Source organism: Anopheles coluzzii, chromosome 3 (genome assembly GCF_943734685.1).
Source record: "Anopheles coluzzii chromosome 3, AcolN3, whole genome shotgun sequence".
Classification (NCBI taxonomy): Eukaryota; Metazoa; Arthropoda; class Insecta; order Diptera; family Culicidae; genus Anopheles; species Anopheles coluzzii.
This window is the reverse complement of record NC_064671.1, coordinates 79,124,606-79,141,851: the sequence shown is the minus strand read 5'-3', so window position 1 is coordinate 79,141,851 and position 17,246 is coordinate 79,124,606. Positions and strand designations below refer to the sequence as shown.

At 43.5% G+C, this 17,246-nt stretch overlaps 1 protein-coding gene across 11 annotated transcripts in view; it reads left to right on the top strand.

Moving 5' to 3' along the window:
* The window catches only part of LOC120955582 (solute carrier family 12 member 4), a 146,828-nt gene that overhangs the window by 89,670 nt on the left and 39,912 nt on the right, over positions 1-17,246 (top strand). For all 11 annotated transcript variants that reach the window (XM_049610698.1, XM_049610699.1, XM_049610697.1 and 8 more), the window contains 3 exons: positions 14,930-15,000; positions 15,855-15,978; positions 16,759-16,892. In XM_049610698.1, the coding sequence (XP_049466655.1) occupies positions 14,930-15,000; positions 15,855-15,978; positions 16,759-16,892 (329 nt within the window). The remainder of the gene's footprint in view (positions 1-14,929; positions 15,001-15,854; positions 15,979-16,758; positions 16,893-17,246) is intronic.

Here is a 17,246-nt window from a genome sequence, read left to right as displayed (position 1 = left end):
ACATACAAACAACAAGCTCCGTATTGTTTCCGCTTATTGATTCCGGTTTGTGTCAAACCTGGCAAACCTTGAACGAACTTTTTTTATGCCGCTAGGGAAAGCCGCTGATGGACGACAAACGACAAACCATTCGTAGCCGTACGGTATTAATATTATCGTGTTTGGTCATTGTTGGAGCATGTTTTTTTGTGGCATTCCTTGCCCATGCTTTGATAGGCGCTGGAAGTTGAAAGAAAGCACATAAACTTCGCCCCTTGGCCTACAAAAAGCTCGGGGTGGTAAATTTTCACCGTCATGGAGTACGCCTTATACCTTAGGCTCAGAAATAGAAGTTGGAAAAGTTCATTGTCATGCGTGCCTTAATTTATGACAAGTCTTTTCACAAGTCATTTGCCCAAAATCAGACCGCAGGTGACGGCTGGTTAATGGGTGAATCATCTGTGCTAATGTCGGCTCGTTTGCCAGAGCTGTTGGCGTTTGTGGAGGGTGTCTTTACACCGTTGGATTAACTTAATTAATGGTTAATTGCTAGATTATTTTTTACAGTGTAGCGTAATGTATTTATAACAAAAAAAATGGCTCGGTTAGATCTGATATCATTAGTACATAAATTCTACTTTATGTTAAACCAGGTACAGGTGCAGGCACATAAGTAAGGCATGTTGATTTTCCATTAATAAATCGTTAAATAATGATCAAGTATGAAATACATCATCTATTAAAAATGTTAGAAATACCTTTATTCAATATTTATCTTCCAACAACAGCAATCAGTTTACATGATTGAAGCTTCTAATTCACCCTCAACAACGATGAATTCAACAATTCCTGCTCACTTATACTCACCCTTGCATGAGCATAATGGTTCCTATAATACTTCAACAGACAAAAAAACACCTTTTAGAAGCGAATTTATACCCATTTATACCCATCTCCATTAGCAGAAGCCGCAGTAGGAAAGCGAACCACCGAAGTAGCAAACGAAATTCTATTTAAAAAATAATCCTTACCCTCAACAGAAACGAACATGTGCTAGCGAAAGTGCTGCTGGCTTCCCGCCTCGTGCTGAACACGTTTCGAACAAAATAATAGGTCAAGTGGATGCTGATGATGATGATGATGGAGGCTGTGAAACAAAGTAGCAGTACCAGCAGTACGTTCGTGCAGTGCTCGTGAACACACACACAAAGATAGAGAGACCAAGACATAGCGGCAGCTAAAGCCAGAGAGATTGTTGAGATGATGGAAAAATGAACCATCAGTAATGGTGGCCGACCCCGTTCGCAGCGGGACACCGATAGGCACTGCGGGACGACGGCCCAACAAGGATAAGTTGCTGACCCACTGCTGGGGGCTGTGCGGGATGATTTTATTCCAAAACCAAGAAGCCACCAACATATAATGCTTCGCACACGATCGAACCAACTGGCGGTAGCAACGGTCTCTCGGTGGGAGCGCCGTTTGAGCTTTTTGCTTCTTACGTTAGATACTACCATTAACCAGCAGCAAAAGCTGCGCTGCTCTGCTGCAGTTTTCACGTATGCGTTTTTTTTTCCTTCGACCTTACTTTAAAGTTCTAACTTTGTGAGTACCATTCAGCGCCGGCTTTGCAACATCCGCAACAATTTATGATGCCGGGCAAGTGAATGTCTCTTGCAAGACACTTTCCAGCACGTGACAAACTGGCCCCCGACTATCGTTCGGTGGGCTCGCACTATAAATTTCGCCCTCGCCAGTGCCATATGCAAAACGCGCTTAAGTGTGGCAAGTGTGGCAAGCGCTTTCCATCGGTTGACGAACTGAGCTTTCACTTCGTTGGCGTGTTGGCGGAGGGTATGTGAGTTTGTGTTTTTATTTTTAGTAGTTTGTATATTCCGTTTGCTAACTTGCTTCGCTTGTAGCGTTTCGGAAACGACACCGCCGCTCTCTGGGCTGCTAGTTTTATTTCATGCTCGGCAACATCTGGTGCGCACCAACAAGAGCGCGATCATTGGAAAAGTTGCTCTCCATGCTTTGCCCGTTGCGATGTGTTTCGGTAGTCCGAGAAGAAGAGCGAAAAAAAGCATGCGCTACAAGAGCTATATGCCATGTTTAAACGATTTTTACTGACACCGGAGTGATAAATGATGCACGATTTGTGGTGGGAGTAACGGCCAGTTTTTGCTGCACATATATCCGAGCAAAGCTTGGCTGTAAAGCTTGGATAGCAAAACAAAAAAAAAAAAACACCCAAAACGAAACAAAAACTGTGCGGAAAAAATGGTTGTCCGTTAAAACAACCAATTGCTGTCCGCACGTATTAAGGGCAGGGGAATGAATTGTAATGGATATTCTACCATTATTGCTATGAGGTCATTTTGATGGGCTTTAAATTATATTTAGTATTTTCAAGCAATCGATTAAATTGTGTTATTTTCATTGTAACTACTGCGATGTTACGATTATTATTTTAGTTTTCTATTATTCAGAACAACGCCGATCAATAAATATCAAAAATATTACTTATCGATTTATCAACACCAAATCTTTACATTCTCGTGTTCCAAGAATGCATAAAGTATGTAAAAAGTATGCTTAATTATTCTTCTGAATTACAAACTCTCCACCAACTATCGAATATTGATGAAAACCTTCCAAGTACGGCGCAAAACTTTACAGATCTCTTGTAATCAAGAAGAGCGTTCGCATTAAAAGTTTTATTAAGCTTCTTTCTCGGTTTACAAACTCCTCCTAAGAGTTCTTACTACTTTTCGGATCGCAATCATTCTCTTTTCCCTTCATTACTTTCATTGATTCAACAAACATTGAAAAGATAAGACCATAAGAACAAATAGTAAACATCGTTTTTTCCGGTAACATTTCATGGATTTTTTCAAGGAAACCGCTTTGGAAGCTGATCTTACGCTTGAACTACCTAGCGTTACCTTTTTTCTGGCAGTCTCACGAAACTTTTTGACTGATCGTAACATACACATAGGCACAGGCAAAATTACTAGGTACGGCATTATTACTTAATGGCAATACAAAGCAGAACAAACATCACGATTTCTGTTTTCTTTGCTGCATAACACCGGCTATGACGAAAGACAGGTTTCTTTTAAGATTTAAGATTTCTTAGTTAGCTACATTATCTATGAAGAATAAATAATAAATAAACTTTAGAGCATGCATGCATCAAATGGAAGCGAAACAAAACATTCAAATCACAAAATTTTTAAACCTCCTGCATGTCAAATCCCAAACAAGCCAATTATTGAAACGACCCAAATCGGAACTGTCAACCGCCCAAACCGTCCCAAACGGCTGACACATGCACAGGGAAGCAGCGGGAGTGACATATAAAATTGGCCCACCAGCTAGTTCTCGTTTCCGGCTGCAGCAGCTCAGCTCCCGGAAAGGCCGGTTTCCGGTTTGTTTAATTTGTTCCCGTTTTTTTTTTTGGCAGATTTATTATTAATGATGACCCAAAGTCTCGGCCACTTGGTGACAGATGAACGGTGACACGTAACGAAGGTCACATCGAACACGCGGATGCGTAAATTGTTCCCGTATCAATCACTCGTAATAAAGGCTTTTTATTGGGTGTGTCAGAAATAATTTGAAACAATATTGGGCTCTGAGAAAAAAACAACTTTTTCAATGAAACTCTGAAAATGTCATGTGTGTTTTACCTTTACTTGTGTAAAGTTATGTAAAGCAAGCGATCAATTTTAGCTATTCTAAGCAATACTCCCTGTGTTTCTTAGCCGAACAGTATAAAATAGAAATTTACGACATCACGTTACAACCTTGTGCTGAAACAATAATCGCCACAATATCACCGAGGCATAAGCAAAGCGAGGCGTCCTATTGCATACCCAAATGTCTACCACTACTACCGAGATGGCATAAATTACCGGGCGACGGCACAGCACTGAGTCCCCTTGTTCGAGCCGCCGGCCGAGTGACGATGTTGATTAGTAATTCTTAGCCGGTGGCACTGTTGATTATGTGATTATGCAAATACACACCACACTGGTTAATGGCTTCTGACTTCTCAAGGCTTCCCTTCTGCGTGTTGCTATTGCGCTGTCGTGTATGTATTTGTTTACTGGTTTGCTTTCACTTTCCATCTTGCTAAAAAACTACTCGCAACGGTCGCCTGCTACGGGGCCGGAATCTTCCAAATCGCCGCAAAATTGCTACGCCTAGCCGGAAGGTCACAGCACAGCGGTGCTGGCAAGCAGGCAAACTTTTCCGCCCCGAAAACGCACCCATCCGCGGTTGGAAGTGAACACGGTCAGCGAAACCGCAAATAAGACGCGTAGCACAGCGCCATGAACGCACCTCAGCGCGACACAGCATATAATGGCTGGCGGAATGTAATCAACTTGTTTTTCTGTTCCGGCTGGTGCCACTCTTGTGCCTATCGAAGGGGAAGAGCCTATTTTTATGGAGCTCATTCGGTGCTGAAGCTTGCTCGAAATTAATTCCCATCGTTAAAGTGTGCTTGCACCCAGCAGGGGGTGTTCAAATTGAACTGTATTGTTGTTCACCATCACCGCTTACCACCGCTCGAAGAGAAAAATTATGATCCCCGGTAGCTTCCAAGGGTTGGCTAACGAAACCTACCAAGCACATTTAAAAACAAAGTGCCACAATAAAGCAGCAAACAAGTAACAATGGCCTGGAAAAGGTTTGATCTACCAGTCATAAAATCATTGATCGTTAGGGAAACCCTCTATTGAGTCAATGCCACAGGCGGAGCGAGGGGAACAAGGTTTGGAAAACATAAACGAAACAACATGATTTGCACATCAAAACCCGAACCGTTTGTTTTGAGCTTTTTATTGCCATATTGCTGATGTGATCGTAAAGCAGTGAGCAAAATGGAGCACACAATCAATTGACAGTAACGGCGCAATTGTTTCTATCCTTATCTGCTTTTAATTATGCGCAGCGTTATCATTCCATCTGCTTCGATTAATTTGAGTGCATGTTAACCATTGAAGACAAAGAAAAAGAATAGAAATAGTTTAATGGGAATCGTTGGTGAGAAATGTGCTACAAATGGTGGTGCCATGACCAGGATACGACTGGTAGATGTTGATAATGTTTTGTATAACATAATGTACAGCCATTTTTTCTTAATGATTATAAACTAATCCAACACTAGGCTTCAAATATACATGTCACTTTATTTCCTCATTATCCTAAAAGCTCTGTAGAACGTCCATTTTTATTGGAAACGACGGCCCCCACGCGGGTAAATGTCACCACTAAGCAAGCTTTGAAATTGAATTTTTCCCGGCGTCTTCACCTTTTGGTAAAAATTTCATTTTCATCTCGGAAGCAAAAACATCCGAGAACGAAGCTTAAAAAAAAGCTCCCACCGAAGAAGTATTTGCGCATAATTTAAACAAATTTACACTTCATTAGTCACGGCAAGGTTATCGTTGTCGCCGTCGCCACCAATCTGCTCTCGGTCTTGGTACTGACGACACCTTTCCTCCCAACGACGACACACATTGCTGCATTTTTTCCCCTGCCTGTCAACATTTTCTCTCTATACGATAGGGTAAGAGGGTATGTGGAGAGGAGCGGGGGAAAAATAACCAGCACAACCGGAAGTGTGCCATCCTCTCGCATCCTGCGTCATCCGCCCGCACTGCCAGCGGTGTGGGAATCGTTACAAAATTAAAACAAATGTCATCTCATTAAAATTGTTTATTCGACATCCCGCGACCGGTCGTAGCGGCGGCGGCGGTGCGCTAACAGCTTCATCATTATTATGTCTCGCGCCCGCCACCATTCGTCACCGCCTTTTGGTCACATCGACCGTCTTCCGAAGCTGCAACATGGTGAGCGCGTGTGCACTTGGTCGCACAGAACACCGAATCTCGCTTCATCTTGCGCAGCTGGAGCTGGTTGGTTTGAACAAAACCTCCCGAAGGATGGGCGTGATGATTTATGTTGATGCAATACGCGTGAAGGAATGCAATACAGCTCTTGCGCTTGCAGCGTGCGGCGTTTGGGTTTGAGATTTGCGAGTCGTCGTTAGTACATGCGCGCAAAGTGGGACACCGCTGTACGAGCGACACGGCGTCTGCCGTTGCGGGAAACCAAGTGCTTATGTTTGTGTGTTATTTTCTTGTTTATGGGATTGCATTGTGCGCGAGAAAACTAATTGCGATGATAGTTTGTGTTGCAATTCATTCCCATTCATTCGGAGAGGTACTTAACCGAAGCTAGAAACTGATGTCGTTGAAATGAAATGTGTGCAAGTTTTATCAATTAATAACCAAATCTGGGACATTTAACCGTAATAAATCCATTCCAGAAATTCACTCAGTTTTCTGAAAAAAAAAAAACACAAATGAAATTTAATTTTTACCCCTCATTTCACCCCTAAATGAGACACAAAACTGCTCCAACAGCTCTTGGAATTGCATCTCACCACACCGGTTATTCGCCTTGCAACTCGGGCTTCCACAAAGTAAACGAACGGTTCCAGCGGCGAAGTGAGGTATTAAAATCACATTTCTGCTGAAATTGCAACAAAATTTCACGCTCGTCGTCTGCTGCCGGACATGCCCGCTCCCGGCTAACAGCTTGCTCAATTACCAAACTGACCCGAGTAAACTATTTGCCTAGTGCTAGCGATTTCGCAAACGCGCGCTCCCAACTTTACCCGCAGTCGGTAATGAATTTTGCACGCAGCCGTTCGGGGACGACAAAAAGTTGCATCGAAGAAAAACAAGCTAGTTGCTGCTTGCACAGGGACAGGGGGAGTTTTTCTTTGCGAGCGAGTTTTTCACCAAGCAGCAACAAGATAAATGGCAAACTCCTGTGGCGCTGATACCCTGTGCAGAAAGTAGCGGTGCGATAGTAAAGCGGACAACGATTGGGTACAATTTTCCTAATGAGCTGCCGGGTGATGATGGACAAGGGGTGTTTTTTTTTTTGTTAGTTCCCCAACAGCACAGCCAACCATTTACCCGAATGTCGCGGTAAATGAGGTGAAATTGTTCCCTAGCACTGATTGCGATTGCGAAAGTTTTGTATGTTTTGTGTGTGCCGTGTGCAGGATTTTTTTTTGTCTATAAACTGTTGGTATACCAGAGCACGTTTGAGATTGAATTTTATGCTTTAATGCCAGGGAACATGCTTTAATGATATCACATTGTGCTGTCGTGAGCAGCAAAAACTACAGACTATTACACATAATTGTTGCTGGTGCCGTGACCAGGATAAAAGGTACTTTTAATAGCTTTAGTAGAAATTACTGTTTGTACCTTTATACTGACAATTACCAGTTCTCTATATTTTTACCATCTTTATTCCCGATATTGGCAAGGTAAATGGAACTAAATTTAAATGGTTTTTATGATCTATAGAGCAAACGTTTTAACTCTTTCAATATGTTAGAAACAACGAATTACAGTAAAGTTCACCATTCGTGCAAGAAATAACGTAAAATAAGCGAATATTAATAAAACATAAAATAAAGTTACACTAAAAAACAAATACAAACTACAAAAATTGCATTTGGCAAAAGTAATTATTTTAATGAAATTACTAAACCAGAGAATATAACAAAAAATGGTTTAGCAATGTTTTTTTGTAACTGAAATACGCAATTTTTCACTGTAATGAGTTTAATGTGTTATTTTAATGAATTGGCAGCACAAAGCACAAAAATAAACTAATGATAGAGTTAAAGATACAATATCACGGATTTGGTCGTTTGCAATTTTTGAACATTTTGCAATTTATAAAATCTTTTTCAATTATAAATTATAACCTATAAATTGTACAACCTGGTTTCGGCCTACAAAACCAAGCATAGCTGCAGTTCGTTGAACTTTATCGCAAATGTAACCTCACAATGAAATGGAATGCGAACTCGGAGAGAGTGAAAATTTACATACGAACAACCGTATCCATTGGTTGGGTATCCTTTTATACGTAAATAATGATACACTTTTTTATGTCGTGCCATGCATACCGATGCCACCGATGTTTAATGCAAATGTATCCATCCTCGTGCCAACCATTGCTATTACCATTGCTTGAGCATTCGTTTGCAAAGCTACAACAATAACAACAACAACAAAAATGGCTGACAAACTCGATCCATCGCCCAACACAATCGATTAATAATCGAACCCGAGGATGAACCAGCACACGAGTTTGCTCCAATCGCTCATCCTCCGCTTTGTGTTGGGCGCCCTGTTCGCCTCATTTCGAATCCATTTGGGACCATTTTAGACTACAATCGGCTAAATATGCCAACACTAATCCGTACACGTCCACGCTAGCAGTTTTTGCTTGCCGCTCCAGCGCTCCAACGCGTCCCCAATCAGTTCCAACTGGAGCGACAACAGCCACCATGATTGGAGCAAAGAAAAGGGGGCGAAAAAAACCCGAAACGAAACGAAAGCCTGAAGCGAATCACGAAACTAGCTTTGCCTCGTTCGGCACCAGGTTCGTATTTTATTATGCTGCGGATTATGTTTCACACAAAGCATCACGCAAAACATCGGCTCGGCTTGTTGGCTCTGGGTGATTGGGCCGAAAGAAGCTACACGAGCAGCGTCTGTAAACGGTCGTGCTCGCAGGAAGGCCACCACGGCAGACGGGTCCATCGGGGCTTCTACAGCGAACAAAAAGCTTTGGCACAGTAATGGTGCCACGTGGAGGCCTTTCAACATTCCGTGTCTTCCGCACGGTTCCACCTGCACGCTCGACGCAACTCTTCGCCTTCAATTAAAGGTATTTTGATGAGGTGACTTGCCGACGGTGTCCCGTACACAGACCAGACGAGTACAGCTCATTGCGCCCTACCCGTGGGCGGTAAGGGGTGTTTCCTCCCGGCATCCCTTTGTGTTGTGCGATGGTGTGGTTGTTGTGATGCTGTATTATACGTCGTTGTTGTTGTGGTTCGTTGGATGTTATGTTACAGTGGATCGTCTTTCTCCTCCCGCACCTGACACTCATGGCGCAGGGGTTGCGAAATCTTCACCGTTTGGCATTCTTCTACACCGGCTACTTTCCCCTTTTGTTGCGACAAAACCCTTCGCACGCATTTTCGACAAGTTGGCGGACGCTCATGCTGTCGGCGGTTTGCCCGTCCCGTGGCGAGATTTGACTGTTTTGATAAATAGGGACTTACTACCACCACCCACGCTAATGGACATGAAATCGAGCTAAACGGTGGTCCGTTGCTTGCTTCATTTGTCAATGTGTTTTGGCTTATCGGACCCAGGCTGATGGTTTTGGCAGTATTGAGTGAGAGAAAAAGTGGAAACCGAGGAATTTATTTTGGGTCTTGGGTAACGGACTTTACTTGGAACCATTAGCCGCGGAGGCAACCGGTTAGTATCTTGTTTGGTGGGTGATTTTTGTGTCGGGTGTTCATTGATGAAAATATTGGAAATGTCTGGGATGATTGAAATGGTCAATGCTGCCACAATAGTGGGATAGATTGAATGATGAAGTTGGAATAATGATAATTTTAGCAATTCAATAGGAGTGTGTTGGAATGAATTATCGATTCCATTGATTTGGAAAAAGGAATCTTTGACGAAGCTTTAATTAATTTGTTAAATTGCCTTAAGTCTGAAGTACTTCAATCAGAATAAAGCAATTTTCATTAAATTTGCTATGCATAATTGCCATCATATTCAAGAAGATGTAAAGCCTGCATTTCTTATTTGCAAAACAATCAATCAATATCTTCTTATGAACAATCAGCTTCAACAGTTAAAAGTACCGTATATTTCCGTAAATTTTCCAAATGATTTCACGAAACATTTCCGCACAACTTGTGCAAGCTGTCCTTCACGTAGACCTAGGCTCAATCGGAATGCTCCCCCGACGCGTGACAGTCATCTGGCCTGCCCAATCTAATCGTTAACGGGCCCCACATGCTGAACAATAACCATTCCCAAGATAATACATCTTCCAGCTATTGTCTACTACGGGGGATACATGTTAAGTGTTACGGAAAATGCAGCAACAAATTTAACCCATAAACAGGGGCAAAACAACTGTCCCTCGCAGAAACTTTGCAAGCGCTAGGTTCCGGTACAACCGTACCCTGCATCCCATCAACCTTGAATCACGTGGGATCAAAGTGAGCAATTTTTCCTTTCGAGATACTTTCCCGCTCGTTTTTCTTTTTGTGTGCAAAAGTATGCCCGTACCACTAGCCGACGAGCACATAATGCCTGATATCGTATGCATGAAATGCGTTGACTACGTAATGCTTAGGATGCTTCACAAATTCTGCAGTGTGTTCGTATATGCGTGTGTGTGTGCGCGTGTGAGCCGGAGTCTTTTTCAGCCATCTTACTTATCCAACTTCCCTCTCTAACGTAGGTTTGCTCTCTCTCTCTCGGTCTCGGTGGAATTACGTTCGGTTTACTTCCACCTTTTTTTTTTTTGCTTTCCCACGATGTATGCTGATTCCGTGCGAATTTCACGCAGATAAAGAACTGCCCCGCCGGGTGTGTATGAGCTGCGCATGTATGTGTGTGTGTTGAATCTTTCCTTTTCTGCCCCACCTCGGCTTTACTAGGTTAAGGGCTCTTCTACGTACGTGCGTGCTGCACGTACTATTTTAGCTTCTTGCCACCGTTTGCGCCTGGTGGGTATGCAAAGCGGCGTAACGATTCAACGGGTGCCGAAGGTTTACCACCAATCCGGCCATGCCTCCCGTGGGTCGAAGTGTCGAAGGTCTTTCGCTTTACTTATCTTTTCTGCGCAAACCGAAGCGAAAGTATCTTCGCAACAGCTTAGGGCGCGCCAGACCCCGGGGCGAGAAAATCGCTCGATGTGGACCCAAAACATGATGCCATTAAAAGTTATGTACACAAAACCGGCGCCGGTTCGGTTTTTTTTTGTGGGGATTTTGACGCGAGCGGAACTGTTTGATGGGCCGTGACCGTCGGAAGGGATCATTTATTATTTTTGTAACCCAAAATGAGGCACTGCTCTCGTCGCGAAACGAAAGAGGGGGCTTGCTTTTTTTCTTTCCATCTCCATCTCTATCTCTCTTTCGCTTGAGCGTCAATGTTGGTAAGCTCCTATCAGATGAAAATTGGTAAGATTTCTCCCCCTCGAGCGAAGGGAAAGAGTTAATGAAATGAGCTTCCGTGGAAGGGATTCGCGTGTTTTCTTCACCCAATCTTCCGACGACTGGGTTGAGCCCTCGGCCCTGTGCCTAGAATTATTTATACCATTTTACGCAAACTTTTAATAATTGCGGTTTGGGACAGGATGCTTGGTTGCGTGCTGCGGCTGTGATGAAATGAAATCAGTAAGAAGCTTTGCCGCTGATTATCAATTTAAAAGCCTTTTAATTATTCTCTTTCTCCGTGCGCTCGTTAACGTCGACGGGGTAGAAAAAGATGAGTCAGTAACGCTTTACAAACGTCAGTAACGCAAGAGTAACGCTTTACAAGCAACACTTTAATACTGTTGATTTAATGATTATAAGAGCGAAAACTATATATTTCATTCTCAGTGCACAAATGTGTGCAGCACGCTTCAATCATTCACTCTGTTTGAAACTCAAACGAGCTCTTTTGTTACGCCCTGTGCTCACTGTAGGATTGCAAACATGCGCTCCAACGCATCGCACACCCGTACTCAAAACAATGAACTTCACATTAAGCTACCCACCTAACCAGCTCCTTTCCTTCTTTTTACCTCAACACAGCCACATAGCCTCAGCACATGCACCAATGCAATTTTGCTGAACGGGAAAAAAATCCATCACAAAAAAAAGAATAATTTAAAAGCCCGGTTCGTTCCCACACTCATGAGAGCAATTGTTCCGCGTTGCACGTCAGCGACCACAGTAACGAGCAGGACACTACACTGTAAAATAATACCGCAACCTCACCATACTGGATACTAGAACACACACAACAACACACTATCCCTTCCTTTTCTGTCGAACAGTAAACAAACGCACGACCATCATAATCCTGCCAAACTACAAAGGACCCCACAACCCTCTGGATAGCGAATAGCCATAGCTCCCGTTTGTGATCTAACCTTACCATACTTCAGCGTGGAGGAGGAGGGTTATATAGTACGGTCCAGGGGTTGAGTTACAGTCATATAAAAACTGGGCCCTATCCACCCTTAGCCTCTTTGCAATTCAATATTTAGGTGTATTGTGTTGCTTGTCACAAACCACGGTGCTCCAGTGAATACGGGACACACGATTTGGGACTAGTTCTTTTCACAGGGACAGTAGCAAATGGTATTTTATTTAGGTACAATCCAGGCTACATCACGTGAGAGCACTTACATTTTACACTTTACTGGATACTTCGAGTTTCATATTTAAAAAATACAATATCCCTTTTTTATAAAAGACCCTAGTGACCTTCAATACATAACAACATGGCTACAGGACCTATGATTGGCAAAATAGAAAACGCCAAAAGTTATGCAAACTGCGTAACATTTTATTTTCATTAAGATGCTTAATGGGTTTACTATTCAACTACGTATATTTATCGTATTGGAACGACGCTTACATAAGTCTATAAATCTGTTTGACATCAAGCAGAAATCTATTTCAAATTGAGTCATAATTTAAAGCACCATATGGCTGATCAATAATTAAAACATTGTTTTTAAAAATTAATCTTATACACTGCCATCCCAAAACTATGCAAGCAACCACCAACAAAACCTAAAACACGATCAATAAAACCATTCCGGGTCGTATTTAGAACTTACTTCCGCTTTTCAAACCACTGCATGCAAACATTCCATTCCATCTCGAAACCGTAGCAAAATCGATAGAACCTCCCAAATCCCCGGAAAGTGGAGAGAGTTTTGAGTGGTGCGCTCTTTAAACATGTACCTATATTCTAGCGCGACCGAATAGCGACGGCATACATACACAGCTGGGATATACCGATGGATGTCCGACATTCCTCACAGATGCACGGACCTTCGGATCCAGTGACCAATGTCCAACGTGTGTGTGTTCGGACAGAACCTCATCGATGATTTATTGCAGATACTGTCCCGCATACATATTTATGGGCAAATTTCTCCTCTGCATGTGTGTGTGTTTGTGTGTGACAGATAAAGGAAGGAAGCGAAAATAGAATTTCGGTCAGTAGAGCCTGCTTACTGTGTGACTTCCTGTGCGGCACAATGTGATGACGTCGAAGGCCTTTTTCTGGTGTGCCCTAGTTTTCCCACCGTTCTTTGCCTATGCCCTCAGGCAATGTACGTCCTCCTAGCTCAACCCCACGGTCTATCTACTGGAGCTCCCTCCCAAGCGGCTACCATAGATGCTTACAGCGTGAAGCTGTTTTTACCGCTTTTAGATAATAAAAAGTCATTTCTCATTACTGTCGGATTTTTTTGTTTTTTGTTCTTGAGTATGAACAGACCATCTTGAGCAACCGAGTGTGTCATAAGGTGAATGGGACTAGCGAGGCTCTTGCACGCCTTTTTCTCACTTCTTAGGAAGGTTGGCTGTACGCTTGAACGGGCTATTTGTTATCATCTGTACACATGCATCGACACACACACACGCATATACACACCTTTAACCTCAATTCGTACAAGCCCTCTCTACTGGGACCTGCTCAATATGTCTGACCGAATGAATCGATTACTGTAAGAAGATTCGCTATCGTCCCCAAGAAGACATTGGCGGTTATTTATGGACCTGGGCGAAATTGTTTAGTCGAGCGACACAGTGTGTCTAAGGCATTTTTCGTATCTGTAAGAGCAGGAGACCGTCCACGAGTCTCCAGCTCCAAACGAATGTCCAACCTGGGCACGACGGTGAATGATACCCGCTCGATTAGCGAGGCGTAATGTCCATCCGTTCTGTGACAAGAATCCCGGTCCAAAATCCCGAACAACGTACTGAATCGATTAAGCTTTTATGTGAAATCATCAATTCTCCATCTTTTCCTTTCGCTCCTGAGGCTCGCTGTCCACACATATGTCCACTGCTTGTGGTCTGTAATCCGCTCGGACGCACTGGAAATGGGTGTTTTTGGGGGAGGAAAAATCATACCGCAAAAGAACCATCCGTTGCCAACCATCTCCGGAAGGGAGGCAGGAATATCCAACGGTTCCCCTCCGCCCGAAATGTGTCTTTGCGTGTATCTCGATCGAAAATACGGCAGGCGCCACCGTAACGACTCACATAATGCGTTTTATGAGTTTCGCACATTAACTACCGATCATTTGTGGCGAAACCCCTGTTTAATGGGCGCCAGAGCCGGTTTTGGTCGGGAAAGCACTCAACCAGCCGGGAATGGATCGATCACTAACCCAAATCCAAGACAACAGAGCCAAAAAAAATGAAAAAAATGCTTTTGTATAAGCCGTGTCCTCGTCCTACTCATGATACTAATTATCTCAAACCGGGTGCCCCTTTCGATACAGGAGTTTTCCATAAACAATCCAGTAAATTATCGACCATACCGGTCAAGGACCTACGAATACGTCGATCGGTAGGGCAACATTTCCAATTAATTGAATCATCCAAACACACACACACTCGATAAAACCTTCGCATGGAAGTAACCACACTTGAGCACGTATCGTCCATTCCGCTCTCGATGTGTGTTGTGTGTTGTGGTTCGGTGGGTAAATACTATCCTGCCGATACGAGTACGCTTTCCTACGCTGGTGGCCCGTATCGGTAAGAGTTTGTTACACAAAAAGTTAATTAACGTCCCAGACGGGGCTCGGATCATTCCTTCCACAGCACAATCTACAAGCAATCCTCACGAGTACCAGTGGGATAATATCTTCACAATAAGACTTTCTCTCTTAGAAATAGAAACACGTATCTTTTCAAACCTCCGGTCTTAGCAGCCTGTAGCGATTTCAAATGAAATAAAATCTAACCTCTCACATTCGTTCTTTCTTCTTCATCTCTACTCCGCAGGTGAACCCACCGATGATCAACCCTTCGTGTCGAAAGGAGATAAAATCGATACAAATCTGTACCTTTACTCGGTAAGCACTGTTCCTTTGGTGTACGGAATTAAACTAATGTACCCTCCTCACAGCGGGATGATTGGGGAGCAAGTTTTTTTGTTTCTCACACTCCCACACTCCACCTACCACGTCACACCAAAACGGAGACATCAACGTCAAACCTATCAACGTGTTCAAAACGTTTGCCACCGTCATCATCGTCAGCCGCTTAACGATGTATTCAAACTTTTTAGCACCCGAACGGCCAAATTGGCTTCCCTTTTTCTGTTGTGTTTGGTCGTTGCCCGAAAGGCACTTGACTGTCGGGGTGTGGCGGTAGTATCTCCCAACCGGCCGGCTTCGATGTTTGGCTTTCCGTCGCTCCCTTGGATACGAGAGGCAGTAATTACTACTGAACCGAGCGAGCTCCGACCGGCACAGACCTGAAACCATTTATCATGCCTTTAACCTAAGAAGCCTGGTAGAAAAGCAACCACTGTGAGCGGTACCACGAGTTCCTTCCCATGGGCGATGCGAACCCCACCGGTGCGCACGCGACGACACTATCCACAAGCTGCAACATTACACGAGTTAATAGGGTTCATAAAATATTAAAAACGATGTCAAAGATGGCGCCCGTGTCAGCCTCCATTTAGCTGGGTATGGTCGGGTATCACTTCGCTTACACCTTTACCGTGCGCCATGCTACTACAGCTTTACGGCTTCTTGTGCATAAACAGAACCGGCTTGGCGGTAGTTTCGCGTTCGCGTCGACTTGCAATATTTGAAGCATAGCAAATGAAAACAAAACAAAAATATACATAAACCGCTCCCCGTTAAAGATTAATATACCAAACGGTTGACTTTACTCCCGTTTTCCCGTTTTCACACAGGATGACATTCAGGAACGTCCCCATGTCACCACGCTCATTTCGTCCCTGGCAAACTACTCGAATACGATCGCACCGGCACCGACGGATCCCGATGCCAAACCAGCACCTGCCGCCGCCCGCATGGGTAAGTAATGATCGCAAGGGAATTCTTGGTTCTTGCGAGTAGGAGTGAGATCACACAAACAGGAAACAAGACGCCACAGACTGTCCTCGGTGTATCGGTGGGGATGAATTATAGATGACCGTTTCTCATCCAGTTCCCGCTTCCGCTGTATTAAAGTTAAAACACCTAATCCAGATAAACCATATCAATAAAGCCCAAATTGGGTGGACACTGACGGGGAGGTTTTCGCATGCTCTATTCCATGCTACTAACTTGGGTTCGGAACTTCAATAATTAGGCACCTCCTGTAGACTAAACTAAATTGTAGATAGTGATCAGTGAGGACCTGTCAAAACTGATAGAGAGGATCTGGCAGATCGCTTTCTGATATATTAAATTTAGATTAAAGCCACATTATTAACCGTTCTTAGTTAACTAATTTTGGACTTTGAAAAGGACAGACAAACTCAATGTGCTTAGTACAATTAATGCTCTTGTTTTACTAATCGTTATTTTCTTTACGTCTATTTACTTCTCTTTCTTTCTCTCGTTTCCACCATCCTTCTTTCTCTCTCTCTCTCTCTCTCTCTCTCTCTCTCTCTCTCTCTCTCTCTCTCTCTCTCTTTCTGTTTCTCTTTTCTACCAAATAATCCACCCAAATTACGCACGGATTTCCTTGCTCTTCGGTGGTGCTGTGGTACTGTCACTCTGCGCCTAACCCTACAATCAACGATGGATAAAACACCGAACTTCCGACCCAACTTCCGAACCATTTGCCCCGAAACCACACACCGTACACAGGCACACTCATCGGTGTCTACCTGCCGTGCATACAGAACATTTTCGGTGTCATTTTATTCATCCGTTTAACCTGGGTTGTCGGTACGGCTGGAGCCATATTCGGGTTTTTAATCGTATTATGCTGTTGCTGTGTGGTATGTTGCCGTGTCGTCTACCTATTATGATCTTGCTTGTTAAATAATCGCGCCCATCCGCCGCATTTGCTCGCTGTGTGTTTTGTGACTGTCTTCCGGTAGCACGCATCGCATCATCGCATCTGCATCCGTTCGCTGGTGACTCGATTATGAGTCTACTGCTCGTGTCATCCTGTCATCCTGTGTTCATTAGCTCATTTTAGTCATTTGCTTTTTTTCGTTCAAACTTCCTCGTTGAGTTGATCACATCGTCAACTTCCCCCTTGTTTATAGCTGCTCGTGGAAGGATTTATCTCTACCTTTTTTTATTGACAACACTCAGCACGATTGAACAACTTTACTTTACTGTCACAA